The 26,877-nt window shown below is 56.8% G+C and overlaps 3 protein-coding genes across 17 annotated transcripts in view; 2 read left to right on the top strand and 1 right to left on the bottom strand.

The window, feature by feature from the left end:
- The window catches only part of CEP85 (centrosomal protein 85), a 36,665-nt gene extending 32,108 nt beyond the window's left edge, over window positions 1-4,557 (top strand). For all 5 annotated transcript variants that reach the window (XM_032361736.1, XM_032361738.1, XM_032361737.1 and 2 more), the window contains 2 exons: window positions 118-3,221; window positions 4,136-4,557. In XM_032361736.1, coding sequence (XP_032217627.1) covers window positions 118-278 — 161 coding nt within the window. In that variant the 3' untranslated portion in view covers window positions 279-3,221; window positions 4,136-4,557. The remainder of the gene's footprint in view (window positions 1-117; window positions 3,222-4,135) is intronic.
- On the top strand, window positions 3,076-4,557 carry SH3BGRL3 (SH3 domain binding glutamate rich protein like 3). The gene is made up of 3 exons (XM_032361750.1): window positions 3,076-3,221; window positions 3,847-4,014; window positions 4,136-4,557. The coding sequence occupies exons 1-3, from the start codon at window positions 3,174-3,176 to the stop codon at window positions 4,199-4,201; spliced, it is 282 nt and encodes a 93-aa protein (XP_032217641.1). The 5' UTR covers window positions 3,076-3,173; the 3' UTR covers window positions 4,202-4,557.
- Window positions 4,230-26,877, bottom strand: UBXN11 (UBX domain protein 11). Of its 11 annotated transcripts, none has more exons than XM_032361740.1 (15): window positions 26,800-26,877; window positions 22,761-22,866; window positions 21,920-21,948; window positions 21,192-21,290; window positions 18,665-18,765; window positions 18,120-18,216; window positions 17,587-17,663; window positions 15,189-15,315; window positions 8,661-8,875; window positions 8,283-8,360; window positions 7,216-7,333; window positions 6,982-7,124; window positions 5,740-5,813; window positions 5,551-5,665; window positions 4,230-5,445 (listed from the first exon to the last, which is right to left on the bottom strand). In XM_032361740.1, exons 2-15 carry the CDS (start codon window positions 22,829-22,831, stop codon window positions 5,032-5,034), a joined length of 1,758 nt encoding a protein of 585 aa, XP_032217631.1. In that variant the 5' UTR covers window positions 22,832-22,866; window positions 26,800-26,877; the 3' UTR covers window positions 4,230-5,031. The 11 variants fall into 11 exon arrangements, 10 of the variants coding, with proteins under 10 accessions (XP_032217631.1, XP_032217634.1, XP_032217633.1 ...); XM_032361743.1 differs by having other exon boundaries at window positions 6,982-7,085; XM_032361742.1 differs by having other exon boundaries at window positions 18,120-18,207.

The raw sequence follows: 26,877 nt of genomic DNA, 5'->3' as shown, positions 1-26,877 counted from the left end.
AATGTGCCATGTTCCCAGATCATGGGCCTCAGAGAACTACTTATCCTTACTGTCCCCTCCATGAAAGCACCTCCTAACTGACTCACTAACATTCTCTTGAAATGCTCTCCTACTCAGCTGCACATCACCCGGGGACTCAGCTGGATTTGCAGAAGCCGGATGTGATCAAGAGGAAACTAGAAGAGGTTCAACAGCTGCGCCGTGACATCGAGGACTTAAGGACCACCATGTCAGACAGATATGCCCAGGATATGGGAGAAAACTGTGTTACACAGTGAAGAATGCTGGGGGGTGGCACACGCTCTGTTCCCCCAGGGAAGATCTGGTCTGTTGAGCGCCAGTCTGCCAGGTTCTGCCCTGACAATCTCTTGCCTCCTGTCTGCTGCTATTCCCAGAGAGAAGGGGTGGAGGGGGTTAAGAACCTGCGTCTGGGGCGGTGGGCTTATTAAGGAACGGTGTGAAGGGTGCCTACCCTGCCCCATACTGGCTTTGCATTGTTGGATTGCATTTGTCCTGTCATTGGATTTACCCTTTGAGGGTGAGTTACTAATTAACTTCAGGTTACCTGATAAGTCCTCACAGACTGTTCCAGCCCCTGGCTGATGTCAAAGTTAAACAGGCTGCTCAATTCCCTTTTCCATCCTCTGGGATGGATCTGTATTCATTCCCACTCCATACCTTGGTCCCGCTGATGGCAGAGTTCAGTAAAAGGGCCTGGAAAGTCTGAGTACCAGTCATGATGGCCATGTGAGAATTCTCAGGCCAGTAGGTCAGCCTGCCTGGGATCTGAGCTGGCTTTCTTGGGTGTTCTTAGGCATGGCCCCACTGCTGCTTCCTCAGGGCTCTTGTTCTCACAGACACCTCAGGGTGATCTGTTTATTAGCAAAGTTCCCACTAGAATTGGCCTAAGGATTCTATCCAGGTCTCCTCCATCTGTGCTGTCATGCCATTTTGTAGGATGCGCCACTCTCCAGCTGCCCTGTCCTTTGGGGGCATGGCCATGTGGTTAGCATAGCTCCCTTCTCTTTTGTTCTCAGGCCAGTCAGGTAGCCCCCTTGCAAACTCTTCTTTATGGTTCTGGATTTGAGCAGGATTTTCCCCTAGAATACCACGGGGCAACTGTCAAAAGCTGCTTGCCTCCTCCTCCTGGTGTCTAAGGGCTGGCGCCCAGCCCTGACTTGTGCCTCTCTTTTGTTTGTGGGCAGGGTCCTTTCCTTTTCTTGCTCTGCGGCTTCTTGAGAGTTCAGAGTACCCAGTATAGTTTGGCTCTAAGGTATAGCTTATTTGCTGGGTTTTGTTTGGGGCCTTTGGACCCTCTGCTTTCCGGTTTCTCTTGCCTCCTCATTTAGGGGGCATCTCTCAACACAATTGTTCGTATCTGGTTGTTGGGCTGGCCCCAGACCTGCGCTAGATCTGGAGCCAGCCAGGGCCTTGGAAGGGTGTGCAGGAGCAGAGCAATCCCAGAGCCAGCCACCAGGAGTTTGTTGGTAAGCCTTGAGCAGTTAGAGAAGCATCCTGAACCTCACTCTTGGGTCTGAATGAGACTCCTTAAGTGTTTTTACAGATCTGTGTCTTATTTATGGAGTGATGTATCCCTTCCATTCAGAACAGCCCCACCCAGCGGTCCTCCTCAGCCTCTGGGCTCCTTCCTGCCTCCTAAAAGCAGAGCTGCCTGGTTGGTCTCCACCCTGTTTTGGGAGCCCAGCCACCATGCTCACGGGTATTTTTCCTCAAAGTTTATAAGCAGTTATTTATATGAATCCTTGTTATGTCAACTGGTTTGTATTGCCTATTTTGATTACAAAATAAAATATTTAACAAACTCTTCAGTTTTCCATCACCATCACCACCATCCCTTACTCCACCCTTCATTTTGGCTTGTTGGGGCCAAGGGCTGGGTGTTCAGCCAAGTTCCCCAGATGGCAGCAAGGAGGAACCTTTGGCAGGTCCAGTCTCACGGCTGTTTCTACCACTTCCGCTCCTCTGTTCTCTGTGGGGACAAATAAGAGCCCTTCCCACACGACTTTCTATTGGGTGAAGTTGCCCGAGTCATTGAGCAAGTCTGTCATTGGAAAGAGTTTCCGTAATCATCTGAGAGGAAGTCAGCTGCCTCTAGGTTGCTGTGAGGTGGCAGCTTCTCTGGAGCCAGGCAGGGCACTGTTTGCTTTAGGGAGCTGGGGTTATCTTCCTGGGCTGCCATTCAAGCCCTGGACCTGGGGAGGACTTGTGAGGGGAATCCTGTCCCACCCCAGCCAGCCAGCCAAGCCTCCAGATTTGGACTGGTTGCTAGAGTCTGCTCTGTCTGAACCCCTTCCCATTTTTTCTGGGAGCAGGAGCAGCTTTAGAATGCCATCTGGAGTTGAGGTTGAGCTAGGGCCTCCCTAAGATCATCTGTGGGTATTTCACGAGGGTGGGCCAGGCTCTCAGGAGTGCTGGCCAGCCTCTGCCTCCACCCTTTCTAGAGCTAGCAGCCTCTTACCTTGGCCTCCATCTGGTGCCTTGAGGGTGTGGCCCTGTCTCTGGCCACCACCCTTCCTTGTCTAAACCTGCCTGAGTAGAGAGGAACTTTGGGGGAAATCTCCTGGGGGGGGAGGGGAGGTGCTGTCCCTGTTTTGGTGTGCCACGGGGTTACCCAGGTGTGAGTGTCACCCTGGGGACTGTGGGAGGGGGTTCCTTAGAGTGAGGTCCCCTAGCCAAGGCACTGTACGTTCCAAAACGCCCCAAGCCTTCAAAGCTCTGAGCTGGGCTGCGCTATCGTGGCACCAAGCGGTGGATGGCTGGGTGCAGCTAGCTCGGGGGAGGCTGAGGAGGCGCCTTTGCACACCCTCACCCTCCCTTCCCTGGCCTTTCCGGCCACCCAGGCTACTCCCCAGCCTCACACTGAGCCCCAGATCTGTGGAAAGCCGTAGGGGGGGGCCTCGCTGAGCCCTGGGGTCTTTGGCAAGCCCGGCCACTGAAGGGGGAGGGGAGGGGGACAGCGGCGCGCAGGGCGGGGTCGCGCAGGCTCCGCCCCGGCCGCACGCCTACCCGTGCCGCCCATTGGTCCCGAGAGCGGTGACTCGCGGGCTGAGCAGGAAGGAAACCGCTCCCGAGCGCCGCGGCGTCGTCTTTAGGCCGTGCAGCTCCCGCTACAGCCGTCCGTCCGCCTGTCGGCTTGCCCGTCCACCCGCAGCATGAGCGGCCTGCGCGTCTACAGCACGTCCGTCACCGGCTCCCGCGAAGTGAGTGCACGCCTGGGCCGCGCTGGCGGCCGGCGCAGTCTGGGCGCTACGGCCCCCGGCTCCCGAGACCCACCCCCAGGGCGGGGGCAGGACGGGGGTGTGGGGGGGTGACGAGGTGCGAGGCTCGGCCTCTGGGGTCCGGTCCCGAGGTGGGCTCCAGACTCGAACCCCTCTTTTGGGCATCCTGGAGCCTTAGCAGCCCCAGCACGAGCTGCCCACGCCCATCCCGTTGCTCCCACACGCACTCCCTGCAACCCCACTACCACCCCATCACGTCCTGATGGTGCCCTTCGTCTCCTCCAATTTGTGCGTACCTGGGCGGGGGTGGCCCCTTACCAGCCTCCACCCAGGCGTGCCTTGCCTTCCCCTCGCTGAGCTCCTCTCTCCCCCGCCCCCCCCCCCCCGAACTTTATCCCACTTCCCTTCTTCGTCTAACTCTCCTCCGCATGGTGGTCCCTCTTCTCCTGCACCACCGCAAGCCTGACTCATCGTCCTAACTCCCTAGTGGCCAGAACGCTGTGGAGGGGGACAAAAACTACTGGCCACAGCCGCTTTCTTTCTGCCCGGGGTTCCCTCGTCAGCCCTCCAGTCTGCTCACTAACCCCTGCCCGCCCTCTACCCCCAGATCAAGTCCCAGCAGAGCGAGGTGACCCGCATCCTGGATGGGAAGCGCATCCAGTACCAGCTAGTGGACATCTCCCAGGACAACGCCCTGCGGGATGAGATGCGAGCCCTGGCGGGCAACCCCAAGGCCACCCCACCCCAGATTGTCAACGGGGACCAGTACTGTGGGGTATGGGCCCCGGGGGCTGGGAGTGGGGAAGTGTAGGAGGACTTCTGAGTCAGAAGTCAGAGTCAGACCTGAGACAAAATGCCAGCACTCAGGTGACCGCCTCTCCCCTCCCCTCCCCTAGGACTATGAGCTCTTCGTGGAGGCTGTGGAACAAAACACACTGCAGGAGTTCCTGAAGCTGGCCTGAGCCCGCTGGACTCCCGTCACCACATGCCCCCCAGCCACCGCCCGGCCATGAAGGACCTTATGACCAACTCCCTGTTATCCTAAAACCTTCTGACCTTGGAATCTTTCCCCCCAACCCAAGCCCCTTCTCCTCCCCTCCCTGTTCAAAGGCAACATTCCTTACCCACTAGTTTCAGAAATTGTCTTAAGCAACAGCCCAAGTGCTGGCTGTCCTCAGCCAGGCCCTGAGGCTGCCACCCTGCCTGGCCCTGGCTGATGGGTGCCTTTGCTGGTTCCATTAGCCAGGGCTCTGCCAAAGGCCCCGCATTCCCTGTCCTGGGAGCACCCTAGAGACAATTAAATGTCCCATTCCACTGACAGCATGTCTGTTTGATATGACCTGGGCTCTTGCTCTGAGCGAGGCTGGTAGACGGGACGGTGCTGAGCCTGTGCTCCTGAGGGCAGCTCACCTGAGTGGTCTCCCGTGTGGCACCCGTGTGTGTGATTGTGCATGTCTGTGGGTGTATGTCTGGCACATGCATACCCATGCAGACCTGTGTTTCTGGAACCAGTGTGGGTGGGTCACCTCCTGATTCACACGCAAGGGATGGTGTCCTGACACACCTGACTTGGTGAGTGTGGCACATCTGTGTGCCAGCTGGTAATGTGGCTGTGCCATGTGGCCGCTGACCAGGGCTCCAACAAACTGGCCCTGAGTGCATGTCTCATGGAAGTGGGTTCACCCAGTTTGGGGACAGTGCAGAGTGCAGAGGCTTTGTGCAGAGTGTTGAGGAAGTGTCCCCATCTGCGCACAGGGATCCGCCCGCTGGCACACTTGCACAGGAGATTCTTCTAGCCTGCCGAGGCTGAGCTGGAGCCCGCCTTCCCTCCACTGGATCTGCTTAGCCCTTCTGGGAAGAAAGAGGAACCTAGAGGACAAAGACCCAGCAGCCAGGCCTGCCAGCTGGGGCTCATGTTACAGAGGGGGCGGGTCGGTACCGCCCCCCGCCCCAGCCTAGCTGGGCCCCGGGCCTTCCCTGGCGCCCAGCGGGTCTGCCTGGCCAAGAGAGCCTCATGGAGCAGCCTGTGTGGGAGCAGGCTCTTTATTTGGAGCTGGGGCCTGGAGCCGGCGGCGGGGCCCGGCTTGTGCGAAGCAGCAGTGCTGCGTTGGGCACCAGGCCCGCGGCCTGCAGTGTGACTGTGTTGTCGCTGTAGACCGTGGGTGGGAAGGTACTGATGATCTCGAAGCTGGTGGTGTCCACGGCCCTGGGGACGGGGCAGAATGGATCAGACTGAGTCCTGGGCCCAGAGACCCCTGTAGCTGCCAGCCCTGCCCCATACCCACCTGGCCTTTGCAAGCAGGGTGCGCACATCACCAACAGTGTCCTCGGGCCGCATCATCAGCAGGAAGGCCTTCTCACCGTTCTCAGACTTGATGCGCAGCATGGAGAGCAGAGGTGCTGGTGACTCGGGTGACTCCTGGCTCCTGTGGGCCTAAAGGCCATCAGTGCCCCCTGGTGGCCCAACCCCAAGTTCCTCACCTCCTCACTCTGCCCTCACCTCTCACGCTCAGCAGCCAAGGCTGGTGTCTCCACCACGATCTCTTGGACCTGGGCCGGCCATGGGCAGCAGTTCTGGAAGGTATCGATGAAAGGAGACAGAGTCCTGGGTACTGCCAGAGACAGCTTTCCCCCCAACCCTTAGAGGGGACTTCTCCTGGACAAGGGTGGATGAGACCAGTGAGCTAAAGGGGGAGGAAATGGAAGGAAAGCTTTGGGACGCAGCCCCATCATTCCCCTAAGAAGCCTTAAGTTCCCTCAGGCTAGTGGGGGAGACAGAACCCCACACGATGACTGGGCTGGAGGCCTAACCCAGCGTGGGTCAGGGAAGGCCTTCCCTTCACCCTAAGCCATGACTAAGGATGAGGAGGCCGCAGAAATGGAATGCAGGGAAAGAAGCCCTGGTCAGAGAAGCCTTCTCTGGGAGATGATACGTTTGAGAAAGTGTTAGCCGTTCACGTGGCTGAAGCTGAGAATCAGGTTGAGCTGGAAGAAAGAAAAAGTTAGACAGGGCAAGGGGACCGGCAAGGGATGGTGGGCCTTGAGTGCCGGGATGAGAGCTTGGCCTTTTCCAAGAACCACTGGAGGGTTTCAACAGGGAAAGCCCAGATCCAATTTATGTTCTCACACACACACAGACTGCTGGGGGAGGGCAGCAGGCAAGGCAGGAGTGGGGGTGACAGGTCAGCGAGAAGCTACCACAGGTGTCTGAGACGGCCATTCGGGGGCTAAGGCTAGGAAGGTGGGCAGAGGGAAAGGAGAGAAGAGATGGATTTGGGAGGTGTGCTAGAGATGGACAGATCAAACAGGACTTGGAGGAGGTAGAGTGGTAGGAAACTGAGGTTTGGTACCTTTCACAGGTGGAGATGCGGGAGGAGCAGCAGGACGGGGAGGGGGGAGGGAGGATGATGTGTTCTAAGGACCGGGAAGGGGAATCCAGGACTGATTTGGATATTCCGGACTGGACGTCGAAGAGGTGGCCTAGTCCTTGGGCTCATGCCTGGCCTGGACTTTGGCTTTCCGCCTCATAGCCACAAGGCTGCCAGTCCAGCCCCTCTCTGGGTGCCAGCCCAGAGCCCTCCCCACACTGTTTTCAGGAGACAGTGAAACTGCCCTGAGAGCCTCATCTCTCCGTCCAGGCCCTCCTCAGCAGCCCGTGAGCCCGAATCTCCAGACAAGCCTCTTCTCGGGCAGGTTGGTCCAGGGAGCCTAAGAAGGCTGGGGGAGCTAGGGCTGGCCTCACCTGCAGGGTGTCTCGGATGGGTCCCCGGATGTCAACCACTTCGCCTTGCCGGATCACAAACTTGGGGAGCCTGTTCAGAAACTTCTCAGGAGTCATCTTGGAGCCTGCAGGGAGTGCATTGGGAGCCTTGGCCTGGGGAGGGGCTGTGAGGAATGGATGATGGTGGAGGAGGCTACCCGGAGATCATCCCACACCGTGTCCCACCACCAGGCTCAGCCTCAAGTCCAAGCTAACCTGGGTGCTCCATCCTGTCCGGCAGCTTGTGAATCCTCTGACGGCCCACCACGCGGCCCTCACCTGGGAATGGGTCCAGCCCATTCTCTGGGTAGACCTGATTGCGCAGATCACTCACCTGGCAAGAAGGGTGGGCAGCGGTGGGCCTAGACCTTCAGCCCTGGGCTCCACCCTACTCTTGCCCAAACAGAGGCCTCCCCACACCAGCCCCCACCACACCCTCCCCCCAGTAATAGGCTCAAGGGACAGTCTGAAGCAATCCCCATTTTACAGATAAACTGAGGCCCCCAAGAGAGCAGAGAGCTGTAGTTCATGCTACTGTCCCCAACCTGGGCCCAGCTTCTGCAAGCATGCCGGCTGGAGCTGCGGTACTGCCATCCTCCCAGAGAGCCCCTCTCGGGAGCCAGCCAGGAAACAAGGCACCACAGTGTTAGGAGAGGGCAAAGCCCCGCCTTGGCATGGACTGCCTCAAACACCCCCAGTCATGACTCACGGTTTTCCAAGCCCAGGTGGTGGCGGCGCACACGCCCTCGCGTACCCTCACTGTGCAGTGACACACCGCACCCCCCTCCCCATGCTCCCACCACCACACCCCTTGTCTCACCCTCACCCACCCCTGCCAGCAGGGGGCTGGCACATGCCCTGTCCTTTAGTCCCAACGTTTGTCCCCCATAGCACTGCCTTCCACAACCAACAGATGGCTTCAGGAGCCTCCAGGGCAAACCAGGCCACGTTTGCATAGAACCTCGGGAACCCGGAGCCATCAAGGTATCTTGGATGCTGGGGAGGGGCAGTGGCCCTGCAAGGCTGAAGGCTGTGCCTCCAGGGTGCCAGCAGGGGGCACTGCCTGCTGCTTAGCCTCCAGCCTGCGCCCTCGCTGAGGGAGCAACTGAGACCCCTGCAGGCTCCCTACTCCCCTCTCCACCAGGCTGAGGCTCACCCTCCTCCCAGAGGTCATCAGACTAGGGCTCCCTGCGGGGGGAGAGTGGCTTCCCACCTCAGACTAGGGGACGCCCCCACCCCCTCCAAACTCCTCACACAGGGTGGTGTGAGGAGCAGCCCATCACCTTAAAGGGAACCCCATTGGGGTACAGCCGCTGGAGCTCTGAAGGAAAGAAGCCATCCAGCAGGTCTCTGAGGCAGCGCTGCGGCAGGGATTGAAAGAGTGAGGCCCAGCTGGACCAGTGCCGTGCCCCATGCTCTGCTTCCCCTCTGGACAGCCAGCCCTGGGCCCTGGATTTACCCAGTGGATCACACTCTGGATGTTCTCAGGGCTCCAGGACTTGGGGGGGGTGGGGGTTGGGGGCACAGTCTGCAAGTTGCACGTGGACTTGGGTACCTATGGAGGGTAGGTTGAGCTGCCCCGCCCCCATCTCCAGCTAATGGTCAGGGAAGGCAGGGCAAGGCCACCAGAGTGGCCTGTCTCCCCTCCCCACAACACCTACCTGTGTGGAGGGGTCACGGAAGGGCCGGAAGGGCCCATCGAACATCATGAGGCCATTCCGATAGAGCTTCAGTGGGATGGGCTCAAGGACATGGAGCCGTGCTCCACCAGGCATTGGTGTCACCTGGGTGTCACCGTCTACCACCAGCTCACTGAGATCCTTCAGGCTGGCCAGCAGCCTGTCAAAGTCCACCTCGGGGGGCGCCAGTGAGTCCCCTGGCAAAGAGGATAAACAGTCATGAGCCTCTCTTTGGGCAGCTGCACGCTCCAGCAGCCCTGACTTCCATGGCCCCGGCTGGCTGAGCGGTGGCCTTGGCATCTCCGTCAGTGGCCACCTCGCTGCGGGGGAAGAGGGAGAAGAACAACTGCCCTGCAGAACCGCCGTCTTCTGTTGATTCCTCACTTGGGCTAGGGGCTCCAGACCTCTCGTGCCCCTCTTGTCCTACCAACCCTTATGCTGTAGGGGCTGTGCTCGCCCCCATTCTTCACATGAGGAGACCACAGGTTAGAGAAGGCTAATGGCTGCTCTTAATGGAGCAGGGGTGGGATCTGTTCCAGCTCCACACCCGTGTCAGCTCTGGGGATCCTCTGGGTTCAAATCCCAGCTCTTCAGCTTCTACCTATGTGACCTTGGTCAAGACATGAAAAGCTGTGCACCACAGCCTCCCCTCCTACGTGGGTCCAGGAAGGTGACCGTGAGAGGGCCCGCTCGGAGCAGGCCCTCTGCCGTGGGGGTTATTGTTACCAATTCTTGCCTTGTGCCAACGGGCCTCAGGCCAACCTAGAGGCTATGACGCAGGAGTCATTTATCTCCATTTGACACATGAGGAAACAGGTCCACAGAGATGAAAAATGACTTGCCCCAGGTCACTTGGCAAGAGGAGGGGCTGACTTTTCCCACCCATCCGCACCATCAGGAAGCGGGGGTTGGGGTAGGGACGCATGGCTGTTGGGGGGTAGGGAGGAATGTTGGGACAACTGCTGGACAGAACACATATGCGGCAGACCTTGGCCTGTGCCACTATTTGTGGGCCACACACCCCTCTGAGAAGCTGACAGACATTTGGGCCCCCTCTTCTGAAAAATGTGTTGCACACACAGGTGTGCCTAAGCTTCAGGGGGCAGTGGGGACAGCCACAACAGACACCAGAACAGAAAGGCTGGAGGGCAGGTGGGATGCTGGAAGGGGCCAGGCCGGGGCCTGTTGTGGGTCTTTGAAGGGATCTAGCTCCCAAGTCCGTCATCCCCTGGAGCGTAGCCCTTACAAAACCTCCTGTTTTCACCAGGACAGCAAGGCCCCAATCCCTTTCCTCACAGCAACTGACAGGGGGGTCTGGAGCTATGGGGCGGGGCGAGGAAACACCGATGTGGGTGGCTTTGTTTCCTGTTGCCTTTGTGGCTGCTCAAGGCCCCAGCGGGACTCCGCCCTCCCCTACATCTGCCAGGTGGTACGGGCTGCACCTGCCCCCCACCTCATTCCAGGGTCCCCTGGACTTCCCAAGACGCCCAAGAAAAACTCACAGAACACCCTGGGCATCCCCGGCATGAGTCAGAACAATAGCAAGGCACTTTTCTCTTTAACAACGAACTACATTCGGAACACACTGGTAAACCTAAAAATGGCATCAGAAAAGCTCATCTCCTTGAACCCCTGCCTCTACCCCTATGTTCGTACAGACGGGAAAAGTGAAGCCTAGAAAGGTCAGAGGTCTGGGCCCACACAAACCACACCACCAAGGACCACTCAGATACGCTGCCTCAGATGCACTCAGATCCAGCTGCGTCCGGGAGCCAAGGCTTTTCCAGGGAGCTGAAGGACAAGGGGTGATGGACAGGGAGGGGCCAGGTGGAGGCCCAGGGGAGGATGCCAAGAAGCAACTGGAGGGAAAAGAGTTTGCTCAGAAAGTCAGCCCTGGAGGCTCTCAGCCAGTGGGGCTAAGGCGTGGGGAAGTCACCGTGGGGTGGGCCGGGCGGGCGCCCGCGGCGGCAGCAGCCTGCAGGGAGTCCAGGGGCCCGGGATACAACTGCATCTCCAGGCAAAACAGGCCTGAGAACAAGGCAGCTAGCCTGGCATTGGCACCAAAGAGCAGGGAGTGTGCCACAGAAGCCTGGCCCATTGCCAGGTCACATGGGGTAAGGCAGGTCAGAGGTCTGCTGAGGCATTTCCTCTCAGAGCTGCAGCTCTCCCGTCCATGGAATGGGAGAGAATAGGAACTTTTGTCCCATCCAGCAAGATCCAGCTGGGGGGGACTGACTGTAAGGACGACTCAGTGAGGGTTACTTCGTGCCGAGCACCTAGAGGCAGGTATTACCACTCCTGTTTTAGAAATGAGGGGACAGGGCCTTGTAAGGTGACATGCTCCTGCTCAGGCAGCTTTCAGGGCCCAGGTGACCCTATGCCTCTATTCTCAGAGACCATGCAGGCTGCCTCTGGGACACTGCTCCCTGGGCTCCCTTTCTAAGGAGGGGTGTGGTGCAGGGAAAGATCATCTCTGAGCCTTCATCCAACTTTGAGCACCCGTAAGTTTATTAAACAGGGGAGTAGAAGGGGCGCCTGGATGGCTCAGTGGGTTAAAGCCTCTGCCTTCGGCTCAGGTCATGATCCCAGGGTCTTGGGATAGAGCCCCGCATCGGGCTCTCTGCTTGATGGGGAGCCTGCTTCCTCCCCTCTCTCTGCCTGCCTCTCTGCCTACTTGTGATCTCTCTCTGTCAAATAAATAAATAAAATCTTTTTTTTTAAAGTGGGGGGAGAGTTGGGGAGGCATGGAGATCAAGACCAAGTTCCTTGGCCTAAAGCCTGAGACCCCTGGGACCCAGGTTCCCCATCCTCCCCTCAGCCTGCTCCTCCATCACTCTCTGGAGCCGTCCTCCCAGGGCTACTGCTTCCAAGCTGTGTGATCCTAGACAAGTGGGTTGACCTCTCTGGGCCTGGGTCCCCTCTTCTATGAAATTAAGACAGTTACAGTCTCTACTTCACAGGTGGCTGTGAGGCTCAGAGGAGGTGCCTGGCAGACGGTGGCCTTTGTTGTCACTGACACCCTACCCTCTTGCTCCCCACCGGCTCAGGGAACCACCTCTGAGAGGCTTTGCCAGGAGCCCCCGCCTCAGAGACTCAGCCTCCTGAGTTCCTGGAGCCCTCAGGCCCACTGGGGAGCACGACACGTATCCCAGGCCGTTGTCCTTTCCTGGTTGCTTGTCTTTCCAACCACAGCGGGCACTCCCTGAACACAGGCTACAGGATCGAGACCTGGGCCTGGCCCGGAGTGGGAGTTCAAGAAGCACATACTGGATCCATTCCTTCCTCCCTCTGTCCCGCCAATATGTCCAGACTGCCCAAGCCCTGCTGGGCCCTGAGAATCATGGCTGTGCCCACACCCACAGTCCTGCCCTCCTCACGCTCATACTTGAGTGAAGGAGACAGGGTGACGCAATGACCATGCACGTGGTTAGTACTGCTGCAGAGGCCACGGAGCCCAGAGGAGGGCCGGCCCGGGCCGCACTCAGCAGGGGAGTGGTGGGGCTGCTCTGGGCTGGCTCCTCACACATCAGGCAGGGCCACCTGCTGCTGCGAATACCACCACGGTGCCCTGGGGCCCTGGCATGCCTGTCCCCACCGCTTCACGCAAAGGCCGGGCAGGAACCAGACTGCTGTCTCCAGACCTCCGCAAGCCTGGCCCTGCTTGGGGGAGCTACATTCGCTCTGCTCTCAGCGGGGCTGGTGGAAAAGAAATCAGGCCCTGAGAGTCTGGTCCCTGCCGGCTCACAGCCAATCCTCTGGCCTCCGCAGCTGAGCACCGTGCACCCCGTTCCCACTGTTCCCACCTTGCCCTGTGCAGCAGGTCGTGTGCCGGACCATGCAGGCCTGGGCACACAGGCCCGATGCCCGGGCCCCTGGGCCAGGCTCCATGCTGGGTTTTCTGCAGCCTGGCAGGGGCTAAGTAACCATGGCTCGGTCATTGTTCATCCACCATCAGTGGCCTGCAAGAACCACCACGTGCACAATGGCATTCGGTGCTCTCAGATGAGGGGGAGGAGGAGCTTAGAGGGAACAAGGATGAGGGGGAGGAGCTTAAGGAACAGGAAAGGGGGAGCAAGGAGCTCAGGGAACAGGGAAGGGGGAAAGCAAGGAGCTCAGAGGGGACAGGGACGGGGAAGGAGGAGCTCAGAGAGGACGGAGCTGAGTGAGAGTGGGGAGGACGGAGCTGAGTGAGAGTGGGGAGGACGGAGCTGAGTGAGAGTGGGGAGGACGGAGCTGAGTGAGAGTGGGGAGCTCTGAGGCGATGGTGAAGGGAAAGCAAGGAGCTCTCAGCCCTGAGGCTCAACACCTGGCAACGGGTTGCACCAGAGCAGGACCATCCCTTTCAAGTCCCCGCACACCCTGGAGGGCCTGGCATCCTAGTTAATGCTCAGTTCACGGGTAGAGAGGGTAGGGAGGGGTGAATGATCCAGCCGGAGGCCACGTCCTTGCAAGGCTTCCCCTGGGCCGGGTCCCCTTTGTGGGACAGAGAACCCTTCTCCCCAGGGCGAGAGTCCTGGTTCTGGACCAGTTACCCCATCCAGATGCCCAGCCCACCTCCACGGCCGCCTGGGGCCTACAGGGAGTGGTGGCCAACAGAAGGAGAGCCAGAGCAACGATCCAGGGCATCAGGGCCACAGCAGGAGGCTGGCTTCATGCCCCTGAGGGCCCTTGGGGCAGCAGCAGCCTGGCACCTGGGGACAAAGCTGGGGGGGTGGGGGAGAAGCCAAGGAGGTGGGGGCGGGGGGTGCGGCGCCAGGAGGAAAAGCTGCTGGAAATGAAGAGTGTTCATTTCATTCCAGAAGAGTGTTCATTGTTCAGCTGGCAGCAAAGCTAAGCTGAGGCCCCTCCATGCTGAAGAAGCAGAAAGCAAAGAGGAGGAGGGCACACAGTGGTTTTCACAAGTTGCTCTAGCTTTGAAGCACTAGGCTTCAGAGCCAGCTTATTCTGGGCGTAAACATACAACACAGCAGAGCGGGGCCTGCCCTGTTCTAGGAGCCCACAGAGCCAGGTCCGGAAGCCAGCTATCTGGGCTGACCCCCAAAGGAGCCAGGAGGTCCCCCCCGGCCAGGAGGAAGGCTGCCCTCAAGCCGACAGGGGCATGCGTGGGGTCCAGGGTGCCATGGTGGCTGACCCCTAGCGCTAGACCCCAGGAATGTTCTTAGAGCATCTGGCAGTCGCCTTTCAGGACTTCCCCACCTACCCGGGAAGGGGTGTCCCAGGGCCATCCCCGATTCTTCCTGTCCGCTCCCTGATGCACAGTCTCCGAGACCATGGATTCCACTTCCTAAATCTGCCCTGCTCCTCATCACCGTGCCCGCCAGGACCCTGCCTCTGGACGTCCTCTCATCTCCTGCCTGGATGACTGGGACCACCTCCTAAACGGGCTCCGAGCCTTAAGTCTTGCTCCCTTGGCTCAACAGTCTCCAGACTTCTTAAGTGATTCTCATCTATAAAATGGAACAACCCGTGGCTTGTGTCAAGGCTGTTGATGAAAATGCTTTGAAAGCTACAAATATTGTACAAGTGGGAAGTGATGTTTTTAGAAGAAGCAGTGAGGGAGCTGTGCCCTGAGATTTAGGGGGATCTGGCCAAAGCTCAGGCCTGAATGGGAGGCAGCACTCTCAGGTTTTGAATGTTATTAAATCAAGATGGTGTTGTCACTTTCCAAACACTCCCCTCGGGAGCCATGCTCACCCACGCTCCCGGGAGGCTGCCACTGGCACGTCACCGTGGAAAACAAGCAAAGCCCCGCCTGTGGGGCTGATGACATGCAAGGTGAGTGCCAGATGCTCGGCATCGACCCCGCTGATCCCTTCAACTCCGCAGGGAAGAGCGCACCCCCACTTACTGAGGGGGACCTGGAGGCTCAGAGAGCAGAAGTCACCCGCCCAAGTCCCACGTGGAGTGAGCAGTAGAATGGAGACGAGCACCCAGTTCTGACCAGCTCCAGAGCCTGGAGAAGTACCTCAGGGCAATCACCTCCATTCTTTGAAGAGAATGGACTTTCAGAAATGGCCAGATCTACAGCTCCACATTTGTGGAGTTCATTCCTCTAGACCAGGAAAGGTCAAGTTTAGAAAAAAGAATGGAGGAGTCCCAGAGAAATAGGGCGAGTTCAATGGCTTGGCTACAGCGAGGCTGAAAAGGGAACGCAAAGAGGGGGTCAAGCCTGGCTCTGAGGGCAGCTTCCAAAGCAGAGGACTCGTTTTTTAAAAACTTTGGGATGGAAGACATTTTGTAAACTATGGAGCCCAACACAAGTGAGGTTGTCTTGTGTCTCGTATCTCTTGGGTCTCTCAGGCCTTTGAAAGATGAGCAAGCAGGGGGTCTGAGGCAAGACCAGAGGAAGAACATGGTGGCAGGTCAGGTGCTCAGTGATGGAGGCAGAGCCTGTCCTCCCTGCTCCTGGGTCAGTGTGCGAATGAGACTGCCTCTGGACAGCTGCTGGCCCAGAGTGGTGTTGGAGAACTCCTTTTGTAGGAGGGACTGGGGGCAGACCCCCTGCTCTACCTGGTTTCCAGAACTTCTTGGCTGTCATCCAGTCCCTCTTGCCATCCTCTGAGTCTGCCTGGTTGTCTGAGCCCTCCTGGTCCGCAGACTCGCCCACCCACTGCAGCCCGTAGTCACCGAGGAACCGCTGTATGGAGAGAAGGAACAGATGGGGGGTGGCGTGGTCAGCTCAACCCCCCAGAGAGCAGCCAGCAGCAGTCTGGTCCCCAGCCTCAGGCCTCAGCAACCAGCGCCCACTGGGCGGAAGGCATGGGCCCCTGGGGTCTTGGCTACTTCCTGGCTGGAACCTTGGGAAGCCATTTCACCTTCTAGAGCTGTAGGCTTCTCCCTGCCCTAGAAGCATGCGAGGAGGACTCAGTTAAGATCACTCACATAGAGTGCTTAAAGCACAGTGTCTGGCGCCAGGAAGACCTCACTGAAGGTGGCCCCAATGGCAGTGGGGCACCCGGTGCATCTGGCCTGAGTGGAGGAAGGGCAGGGACACGGGCTTGTGCAGGACCCAGAGGACTTGGTGAGCCACATGCAGCTTCTCTAGGGCAAGGCCTCCCATCCCCCCAGCCACAGGAAAACTTCTGTCTTGTCTACACTTCCTGTCATTCGTTGCTTCTTCGACTCCCTCTCTCTCCTGACCCCATTCTAGCCCCGTCTCACTACTGACTGGAACTGCTCAGGTGCAACCACCAACGGCCCGGCCCGCCCAGTGCCAAACCCAGCGGGTTTCTGTCGTCAGCCCCCCAACACGTCTCGTTCCTTCTCACTTGCGCCCGGCCCGCCGGCCACACTTCAGAGGTCTCACAGGCATTTCAATATGAACTCGTCCCCAACAGCCTTAACTCCGTTGTCCCCATCTCCCAAACCTCTGCCCCTCCAGATCTCCAGTCTCAGTCAACGGCACCCCTCCACCTGGGCCTCGGCCACGACGCGCAAGGCCTCTGAGCACCACCAGCGACGCAGACTCGGATCCCTCCGCTCTGCCCCAGCACCTCGCTCAAGACCCAGCTATTCCCCCCCCCGCACCCCCCCCCCCCACGACTCCAACTGCTCTTCCATAGGCCTCCCCGTCCACGCCTCCAAAACCTTCCCGTGGCCTCCCATCCTGGAGGACAGAATCCAGCCCCGCATGACGGGTGGACAGGCTCCCCCGACGGTCCTTGCCGTCTCTCCTTCTCCCTCTTGCTCTCCACAGCCACAGGAGTCTGTGTGGCATCTCTTCGGCCTTGATCCTCATTCCCTGATCACCTCTTTATTCTCCAGATCTGCCTGATGCCACCCCGCAGAGCGGCCCAAACTCCAGCTTGCCCCTATCCTGTCACCCAGCTAAACACAGAAATATTTGTGTACCCACGTCCTTGTTTATGTCTCTGTCCCCTTCAGCCTGCCAGCCCCAGGGACAGGGACCACGTTTACATCCCAGCACCTGGCCGGCTGCCTGGCACCCAGAGATGCTTTGTTTGAGTTAAATGAAGGAGGAGTCAATGTGTGAAGGCCACCAACGTGGGAGCCGGAGCCAAGATACCTTCTGCCCTGAAGCTGTGGGCGTGGCCCTCACCCCCTGTGGCAGCAGCTCAGAGAAGCCCCCCCAGGGCCCCCAACCAGCACTCTCAGCAGAGAATTCAGGCAGCCCTGGGGTATGGAATAGGCCCCGGGAGCCAAGGGCCCTCCCGCAGCTGTGGCCTGGTCGCTGATTCTGTGGTCTCAGTTAGGATGGGGCTTTGGAAGCCAGCTCTGTGAGAGGGAGAGATTTTGGGGGTGGGGGAGCGCCAGTCATCAGGGGCAGGGGGGCACTGAGGAGGCATGTGTACCTAGTACCCTCCTTTGGGCCTATGGTCCCTACAGTTCAAGTCTGGCTTGTGAATAGATAAGTCAGTAGGGGCAACAGGTGGCACCTGGTGGGTGAGATGCCATGTTCAAAGGCAAGTGATGGCCATGACCCACCAGTAACCACACATGACCGGGCGCTAAGCTTGGTCCTGGCTGTGTAGCAGCGACCAGGAAGAAAGCAGTCCTTGCCTTGGTGGGAGCTCACTGTCCCACAGGGGAGACTGAGGCCCCCTGGGAAGGGCCCCCACCCCTGATGTGAGACTGACGATGACTAAAGACCCACCAGGGGAAGGTGGAAAAACACTCCTCAAGGAGAGGAAACAGCATGGACCAAGGTCCTGTGGTGGGAAGAGCTCAAGGTGTCCAGGGAACCAGAGGCAGGCCCGTGGCTGGAGCCGAGAGGCTCCCAGCGAGAACGAGGAGGTCAGGGGGCCCAGCGGGGTCAGGGCGCTAGATCCTCCCCGGCTCTTCAGACTCTGGGTTAGTCCTGAGGATGGAACCATGGGGCGTGCAGGGGCTGGAGGACCCAGAGCCAGGTCCTGAGGGCCAGATAGCTCTGGGCCACTGCCTCTCTCACCTCCATCTCCTCAACCTGGCGCTGGAGCCGCAGGCATGTGGTCTCCAGGTCCTGCTGCTGCTGCGTCCTGACCTGGCCTGCAGGGAAAGATCAGCGGCAGGGAGGCTGCCGGACCACCTCTGGCCTTGCCTGTCGTTCTGCCCTCACTGTCCTTTGGAGTAGCTGCCCCTTGAGAACTCAAGGGGTCCCCTGAAAACTGCCTCTGGGCCTCTCCTCCGACCTTGAGAGGGGAAGCCCGGACTGACTCTCAGGAGACCCCCCACCCAACCTCAGCCCCCTGAGGCTCCCGAGGGGCCTGTGTTCCTCCACACTTTCGATGGCGTGCCCAGTGCTCGGGGCTGGGCTACGGCTGCGCTCTGGGGACTCAGTCCCACAGAGGACATCATTGTCCTGGTGTATCATAACCACTGTCTGGGCTCAGCTGTCCAGGACCCATGAGGGCTTGATGCTCATGGAGCCCTGCTGCCCAGCAGCCACCAGCCCAGGGGAGGTGTCCTGGGAGGGCTGAGCAGCCGACCAAGAGAGCCTCTTACCCTGGTGCTCCTGGAGGTTCTGCACCATTTCCTCCAGGGCTCGTATCTTCCGATCCTGCAGCAGCAAGACAAGGAGGGACAGGCAGACCTGGGGGTTCTCAGAGCGCAAGGGAGCCCCTTCTAGATGGGAAGACCCAGACTTCTTGCCTCTGTAGAACACTGGGGAGTTTAAAGACCCTGTCCCTGCCCCCCTTTGGCACAGCCACTGCTCCTACCCCTCAGATACCCTTGTGGTTCCACTGTGGTGAGGAGAGGCAGGGAGCACCTCCAAGTGCCCCACAGCCAGCAGCCACTGCTACCACCTTGTCCAAGGCTACCGGCCTCACTCAGCTGTAGAGAAGACCCTTAGCCTCTCTGCTCAAGTCACAGGGACCCAGATCAGCCCCAGGCCATACCTGGGGCTTGAACTGGGAGGTTCATTGGGAGAGACGGTTCTAGAACCCATCCGCCCTGGCCTACTATGGTAGTAAACTCACTGACCTCCCCAGCCTGGGCCCTTCTACCGTTCAGACCAGACCCTGGCCCTGTCCCTACTGGGGTCCCACCTTGGACAGCAGCTCATCAGTCTGAGACCTCACTTGCCGCTCCAGATCCCGCATCTTCTTGGTCAAGGTGGCCACCAGCTCCGAGTCACGGAACACGGGGACTGCCAAACAGACAAAGTCCTGGAGCCCAGGCCTAGAGTGGAGGCTGAAGTATGGGGGTCCAGTGGAGGGCGATAGGGATTCCCAGAAGCAGAAAGAACAGTAGTAATAGAAGCTGTCACTTAGATATTAGAGATTGTCCAAAATACTTTGCCTGTATCAGCTCATGCTGTCCCCACAGTGTGCCTCAGTTTATAGGAATGCAGCAGATAGGGGAACGAGTCAGCACAGAGGACAAGCAAGCACCAAGATCTGTGTGTGAGCTCTTCGAGGGACATATGGCCCGGACTTCTGAGAGTCAGTTTCATTTTAATCTTAAAAAGGCAAGGACAAGGAAGGGTGCATGGGTGGCTCGGTTGTTAAGCGTCTGCCTTCAGCTCAGGTCATGGTCCCAGCATCCTGGGATCGAGCCCCATATCGGACTTCCTGCTCAGCAGGGAGCCTGCTTCTCCCTCTCTGGCTCCCCCATGGTTGTATTCCCTCTTTCATTGTGTCTTTCTGTCATAAATAAATAAAATCTTAAAAAAAAATAAAAAATAAAAAGGCAAGGACACTGTTCTACAGAGGTATAACAATCAAACGCAATGCCCGACCCAGATTAGAACCTAGATCAGGAAAAACAATAGCCAGAAGCTAATTTTGGAATATAGGAAATCTGAGTGCAGAAGAGGGGCTCGAGGGCGTCTCCGAGTCATCCACATTCTCGGGGGCTGTCCCTGTCCTGTGGGCATGGGTTCCCTTATTCGGAAGAGATACTCACTGAAGCATTTAGAGGTGAAATGTCATGATATCTGAAATTGACTTCTAAATGGTTCATCAAAAAAATACATTTACATTCATACATATGTGTATATGGACAGAGAAAAAGCAAATTAGTGGCAAAATGTCACTCACTATTGCATCTAGCTGGCAGACATACAGGTGTTCACTATACTATTATTTTAATTTCTGTATAGGCTAGACATTCTCCAAAATAAAGTCTAGGAAAAGAAACCAAGGAAGACCCAGAGGGGAGGAATGGGCCCTCTCCTTTCCTGGCCCGCTGCCCTATGTATGGGTGAACCAGGAACTGCTTGTGTCGCCACACAGCCATGTGGGCAGACAGGCCAAAGATGGCTCAGTGGAAAGACAGAGAAACCTGAACTTTTTTTTTAAGATTTTATTTATTTATTTGAGAGAGTGAGAGAGAGAGAGTGAGCACAAGCCAGGGGAAAGGGTAGTGGGAGAGGGACAAGCAGACTCCCCGCTGAGCCCGACTCAGGGCTCCATCCCAGGACCCTGAGATCATGACCCGAACTGAAAACACACGTTTAACCAACGGAGCCCCCCAGGAACCCCAAAACTTGGCCTTTCAATGATGTCTTTGAGGGGATGGATTAACAACCCTGGAGTTGCCTCCTGGATGTCGTGCTACGCGGGACAGTAAGTCCTCCTCAATGTCCGTGCTAGCTGAGTAAGGGATTTCTCTGCCTTGCAGTCAAAGCCCTATAACGGCTCTACGGACCTCCGAACCCCATCCATGCCTACAGCGCGGATGAGCTCACTGAAGCAGGAGGGGGAGAGAGAGAGAGATGGAGAGAACCCAGGGGAGAAGCATCCCCACTGAAAAGCTAGGAGGAAAAGAAAAAGCTAGCAAAGAGAGGGAAGAGCCTGAGAGGCGGGAAGAAACCCGAGAGAGTGGCGTCATGGTGGCGAAGAGCCCAGAGCGATGTGAGAAGGAGGGAACGGTGACCCTTGTGGAATGCTGCTGTGCAGAGAAGTGAGACAGGACAGGCGAGTCCTTGTTTGTGACCTCGATGGGGACAGACACTGGCTGAGAGTAGGGTGAGGAGCAGATGCCAGGGGGAGAGGCAAAGAGCACGCGGGACAGCTCCTTAACGGGAGGAGCTGGGTACTGGGGTTGCTAACAAGTGTGTCCCCAGCCGGGCTGCAGGAGAGCCAGACTTTGTGCCTGTATGGTTGTGGGGCCAGGCTCTTCTGGTTTCCTTTTACAGCCTCAATTCCCTGTTCTATCCCATGGCAGGGTTCAGAGGAGGAGTGTCTCCCCACTCATAGACAAGGAAATGGGAGGCACAGAGATAGAACATTGCTTACCCAAGGTGTTACAGCTGGTGGAAACTTCTAGTCTTGTCCCCACTTCCTCTGGGCTTGCAGCCGACTCTGATGATTCTGCCCAGGTTTCCCCTGTGCCCGGGCCCATTCTACCCTCCACCGGGAAGCTGCCCAGTGGGCCCCTCTGGGCACCTCTGAGATCGGTGTCACCATGGTCCTTTGGGGACAGCGCAGGCCAGGCGAGGAGAGCTGTCTGCGGACCAGGGGCTCACCCACAGCAGGCAAGAGTAGGTCCATGCCTCTCTGGGCCTCACCCCCTCCCTGAGACCCTCTCTTGCTGCTGGGGACCAGACCCGTTTTAGGCCTCTGTTCTTACCTTGTCTGCTCACAGGCGCACCAATGCCGCCATAGCAGGAAGGGACAGCGATCTTTTCTTCTGGGCCAAGTCCATTATTGAGCACGTCTGCCTCGTCTTCTGCAGACAGGGATGCCCAGGTCACTGCTCTGGGGCTGAGGCCCAGAGAACACTGGGGCCCCGGGCTCTGGCCCAGATGAAGCAGCCTGTACTCTGTACCCCCAAGTGTACACAGATAGAACACGTGGGATGTCAGGGAGCAAGGATCCAACCAGAGCAGGCTTTCTTGCAATTCTCCCAGCCTGGCTCCCAGGAGGACCTGAGTAGCCGATGCCAGCCACAGGGTGGCAGCAAGAATGGGCTTGGGATGCAAAGGTCTGAGCCTGCGGTTGGCGGGGCAGCCAAGGGAGGATGGGGCTTCTGGGGGGGAAAAGGCAGGATGGGCTGGAGGAGGCTGTCAGGGGAAGGACTGCTGGGGTCTGACCCCCATGGCTTCTTGGCACCCACTGGCCAACCCCACAGTGAGTGGAGGGCTTCCCATGTTAGCAGTGACATCTCTGCTAAGGGTGTGGGGCCTCTGAATCAGAGAGCTGCTGTGGGTCCTGTCCTCAGGAAGGCGTGAGGGCCCTGTGGGTGAGCCAGCTGTTCTGACAGTGGCTGCCATCTTGTCCCTTCTCTCCATCTACACGACCCCAGAGACACCCAAGAGGTGTGAGGAGAGGGGACATGAGGGCAGAGCCCGCACTTACCATCTCCATAGATTTTTATCCCTCGCCTGCTGGAAACCCGGGCAGGAAGGAGAAGGAAGACAGACAAGTTAGGACCCTCTGGAATGTCATCAGGGGAGCGGCTCCGGCCCTAGGGGCCCAGCCAAGCCTAAATGAGATGGAGGCTGGGACTCTGCCTCCCGAGGCAATCTCCTCCCCAGATCCCATCCTTGACCCTGGGGCAAACCAAGGGACAGGCTTCGAGGTGTCCCCTTGTCCCAGTGGGGAAGGGCAGGGAAGGGCTGAACAGGGCAGGGGGGGGCAGGGGGTTTGGATGGAAGACACAAGCACTCCCAAGCCCAAAAGCCCAGCCCCAGCTCCGCTGTGAAATGGCTGTGGGACCCCAGGCCTGTCGCTCAGCTGCCCTAGATCTCCCTGGCCTTCAAATGACTCAAAGTGGTGTTCAGAAGAGCAAGGAGAGGGGTAAAAAATGCTTCAAAAGGATAAAAGCGGGAGGCAGATGTAAAGGATTCCCCTTACTGAGGGCTCAGCACGGGGCCGGGCCAGAGAAGCTGCCCATCAGTTTTGATAAACCGACCCCAGAACTCTGTGTTCCTGGGGGCCACGCCACTCCCACCCAGCCCACACCCTGGCAGAGGGCCCCAGGCAGCGTCTGCTCCGACGAGCTATGGAGCCTCTCTGAGGAAGTGGTACAGAGAAAGATCCAGTGGTCAGGGAAGGTTATGTAACTCCTGGTTTTTGCCCTAAGACACTAGGAGCCATCCTCCTAGTCCACAGGGGCCAAAAGGCAGAGACACCAACACAAAGATCCCCCCACCCCACCCCCTAACCCCCGCCCCCTCGCCCCAGGCAGGTTCCTTACGCTGGATTCACAGGCTCTGACTGCAGGGGCACTCTTCGGGTCTTGCCAAGGGAGGCCAAAGGTGAGCCCATAGTTCTACTTCGAGACACTAGCTGTCAGGAACTCCCTGAAAAGAAAGAAGAAAGTCAGTCCTTGGGGAAAGAGGGGGCCCAGGGCTTCGGGACCAGGGAAACTTCCTCTTCCATGGTTTCTTTTCCCAGGAAGAAGCACTGTCCAGGGATCAGCGCCCCTCACTTCTTCCCACCACCCCTGCAGAGGTTTCTGGAAGTAGCTTGGTCTCAGGATCCTTGTGCTTGATCTTGGCCTGAGCCTCTGGATATCCTGTTCTCTGTTCTGACCCTGGAGGCCCCTGGCCTGGTTGGGAAAGGGTGATGGGAGTTGGGGGGTCCAGGTCCAGAGATGGGCCAGGAGCCTGGGATTTTCCCCCACTTGTGTCCTGGCTCCATCCTTCAAGGAGCTGGTTGACACAAAGCTCAAGTCCTAGGATCAGGCACTGCATTTGATCGAGAATTAAATAAATAAATTATAATAAAATAAAAAATAAAAATATTTAAAATTAAAAATAAATAAATAAAATCTTTTTTTTTTTTTAAAGATTTTATTTATTTATTTGACAGAGAGAAATCACAAGGACACTGAGAGGCAGGCAGAGAGAGAGAGAGAAGGAAGCAGGCTCCCTGCTGAGCAGAGAGCCCGATGCGGGACTCGATCCCAGGACCCTGAGATCATGACCTGAGCCAAAGGCAGCGGCTTAACCCACTGAGCCACCCAGGCGCCCCAATAAATAAAATCTTAAAAAAAATTTTAATGTGGCTGTTGTGGCTTTTGTTACTATACACTGAGGAGACTTATACATGTCTGTCCCCCTCCTTCTCTCTTCTTCTGTTAAGATGAATGCACGTCAGGGATGGGATTAAAGGCCACTACTCTATTCAGTGAATTAAATATATTATGTGGCTAATATTTAGATACCCTAGAACCAAAGGGGCCCATCAGGGCCTGAATCAAGTCTTTTTAGGACAAATCCAAGACAGCTGCCCTTTGAAAATGTGTGGCATGGCCTCCCCCCTGCCCCGAAGCTGCCCAGCAAAGGGAGCTGTGCCACTGGGAGGCAACTTCTCTGTCTTCACTCGAGTTTGGGACTCCTGCCCCAGACCTGGCCTTTCCTCACTCCCACCATCGGCCTTCCCAGTCTGCCCCTGGCCTGCCCCAGTCCCTGCCTTCTTGTCCAGGCATCCTTTTGTTTTGTGTGGCCAAGTGTGACAGCCCTTCCTGGTTCCCTGCACAGGTTTCCAGCTAGAGGGATCTTCAGAAACATAAAACTAATATGTCATCTCCTTTTTTTTTTTTTTTTTTCAATATGTCACCGCCTTGCTGAAAGCTCCCAGTGGCTCCTTCTTGCCCAGAGAAAAGAAATTCAAAAGAAGAAATTCAAAATTAACAGAGATGATCTGGTCTCTGCCTGCATCTCCTGACCTCACTCCCCCTCACTCCTACACTTGAACCTGCCCGACCTCAAATGCTCCCCTGGCCCAGAACTCCTTCCTAGAATGGAGTCCCCACTCCGACCTGCCCCCTTCCTTCGGTTGAGCTAACTCCTCTTTTTTTTCTTTGTTTTTGTCTGTCCTTTAGTCATATGTTAAGTTTTTACTTTTAAATTACTATAGATTCACAGGAAATTAGGAAAACAGTATGGAGGGGATCTGTGTGCCCTTCACCCAGATACTCCCAACAGTTACACTACATGTCTGTATCCTTTTATGCTTTGTCACCCCCATGGACATTCCAGGTAACCGCCACTATAGTCAAGATAAAGAACTACTCCATTGGGACGCCTGGGTGGCTCAGTGGGTTAAAGCCTCTGCCTTCAGCTCAGGTCATGATCCCAGGGTCCTGGGATCGAGCCCCACATTGGGCTCTCGGCTCAGCAAGGAGTTTGTTTCCCTGGCTCTCTCTCTGCCTGCCTCTCTGCCTACTTGTGATCTCTGTCTGTCAAATAAATAAATAAAATCTTAAATAAATAAATAAATAAATAATTTAAGAAAAGAACTACTCCATCACCACAGAGATTCCCTCACCCCAAGGATCTCCCTCATACCAGCCCCTTCCGGTCACACCCATACCATCTTCAACCCTGGCAACCACTACTGTTTTCTTACTTCAGGAATGTTACATTAATGGAAACATACGGTATTTACCTTTAAATAAAAAACAGCTTTATTGAGATCTAATTCACATACTTAACCCTTTTAAAAAAGTACAGTTCAGTGGTTTTTGGTATATTCACAGAGTTGTGAAACAATCACCACAGTCAATCTTTAGAACATTCCATCATGCTAACAGGTGATGTTCCTCTCCCAGCTAGCACTGTTCTACATGAGTTTCCTCTGGCCCCAATTACCCCTCCCTTCTCCAAATTCTTATCACCATAACAGCCCCTCAAAAGAAACTAGTTAAAAAAAAGACAGAAGTGAACAAGTGTTGGTGAGGAGATGGGGAGATTGGAATCTTAGCTGGAGCAGAAAATGGCGTGGCAGCTGTGGAAAACCGTCTGGCGATTCCTCAGAAGGTTACTTTATGGCTCAGCAGTTCTGCTCCTGGGGATCTACACAGGATGAAAACTTATATCCACACAAAAACTCACCTACATGTTCACGGCAGCATTATTCATAATGTGCAAAAATGGAAACACCTCTAATGTCCACTAGCCAAGGGACACATAACTCTGGTATGTTCTTACAATGGAGTATTAGAAAGCAATAAAAAGAAATGGAAGCCAGGTCACCATGTGAATGGACCCTGAAAACATTATGCTAAGGGAAAATCACAAAACACCACATATTGTTATGAACCCATTGGTATAAAATGTCCAGAATAGACAAATCTAGAGACATAAAATAGATTGGTAATTGCCTAGGGCTGGAGGCCGTTCGAGGGTATATGGTGTAGTTGATAAAGGGTATAGAATTTCTTGTTAGACAGATGAAAATATCTAAATTGATTGTGGTGGTGGTTGCCCAAGTCTCATGAATATCCGAAAAACGGTTGAAGTTTATATTTCAAAGGGTGAAGTATATATTATGGGAATTATTATCTCAACAAAGCTCTCTCAGAAAAAAAGGGACACAGTCCCCAAACCAAACTCAACATCTTCCTTCAAAATAAGCTCCTCCCACTTCCCCCTTCTTAATGCGACCCCATCATCCAAGCACAAAGTTGTCCTCTCTTTCCTCTTCTCTTAATCCCATCCATCGCCAGACTTTGCAGGTTAAACTCTGCAACGTCTCTCACACAGCTCCTTCTTTCCATGCCCACTTTGGTCATCCTCGTGGGGCTCTCAGGGACCTTCCTTGGGGCTGTCACGATAGCTGGCAAGTGACTTCATGCTTCCTGTCTCGCTTCAGACCAGCACACTGTCTCCAGATTAATTTTCCCATGGATTATAAGAGACCCCTGACTTCTGGGGCTGGGTCTCCTCCTTCCTGAGACCCGGGGCAGAGGTGGGCCTGAGGATAGAGCCACGTCTACTTCCCTCACATGGGGGCTTCCAGGGACTGACTGTTGACTTCCCCCTCAAGCTGGAGACGCCTACAGGTTGGACTGTGTCCCCTTCAGGCTGGGGCTTTGAGAGGAAAGCTGTGTCCCATGCCCCTACATCTTTAAGACCCAAGTCAGGGCGGTGCTTGACTGATTATATCCTCCAACAGACCTACGCGGTCCATTTGCACAGTTCACCCCAGGCCCAGTGCTTTCTCCAGCGGACAAAGCCTGGCAGGCTGCACGCCTTCAAGCCCTCCATCTCCAGCTGGAAGCGCTCACGACGCGACTTCAGTCACGACCTAACCCCTCCCCGGGAGCTGCGTCGCCTCCTCCCGCCTCCTCCGGTAGCCACGTAGGCGGGGACCTGAAGCCGCTCCCATGACGCGGAAGCCTGCTGGGCCACCCAACCGCTGGACTCGCGGGTCCTCGGGCTCTCGGGGCGAGGGCCCCAGCCTGCGTAGGGGACTCCGGGGCCGCAAAACTTTGAACCGGGACTCACCGCGTAGTGCCACGGAGCCGCCCCACGGCGCCGCCATCTTGTTGTCACGCGGTTTCCCAGGCGACCAGAACCCGTGCG

Source organism: Mustela erminea, chromosome 10, assembly GCF_009829155.1.
Source record: "Mustela erminea isolate mMusErm1 chromosome 10, mMusErm1.Pri, whole genome shotgun sequence".
NCBI lineage: Eukaryota > Metazoa > Chordata > Mammalia > Carnivora > Mustelidae > Mustela > Mustela erminea.
Note: the sequence above shows the minus strand (reverse complement) of the source record. Positions and strands in the feature narration are given on the sequence as shown.

Bases quoted from the DNA above. Each gene is read 5' to 3' on its own strand.
- SH3BGRL3 (XM_032361750.1), top strand. From the start codon at position 3,174: ATGAGCGGCCTGCGCGTCTACAGCACGTCCGTCACCGGCTCCCGCGAA. The intron at 3,222-3,846 runs GTGAGTGCACGC...CTCTACCCCCAG, and splicing joins CCGTCACCGGCTCCCGCGAA to ATCAAGTCCCAGCAGAGCGA. The intron at 4,015-4,135 runs GTATGGGCCCCG...CCCCTCCCCTAG, and splicing joins ACGGGGACCAGTACTGTGGG to GACTATGAGCTCTTCGTGGA.
- UBXN11 (XM_032361740.1), bottom strand. From the start codon at position 22,831: ATGGGCTCACCTTTGGCCTCCCTTGGCAAGACCCGAAGAGTGCCCCTG. The intron at 21,291-21,919 runs GTAAGTGCGGGC...CCCTGTCTGCAG, and splicing joins GATAAAAATCTATGGAGATG to AAGACGAGGCAGACGTGCTC. The intron at 18,766-21,191 runs GTAAGAACAGAG...TCTGTTTGGCAG, and splicing joins TGCGCCTGTGAGCAGACAAG to TCCCCGTGTTCCGTGACTCG.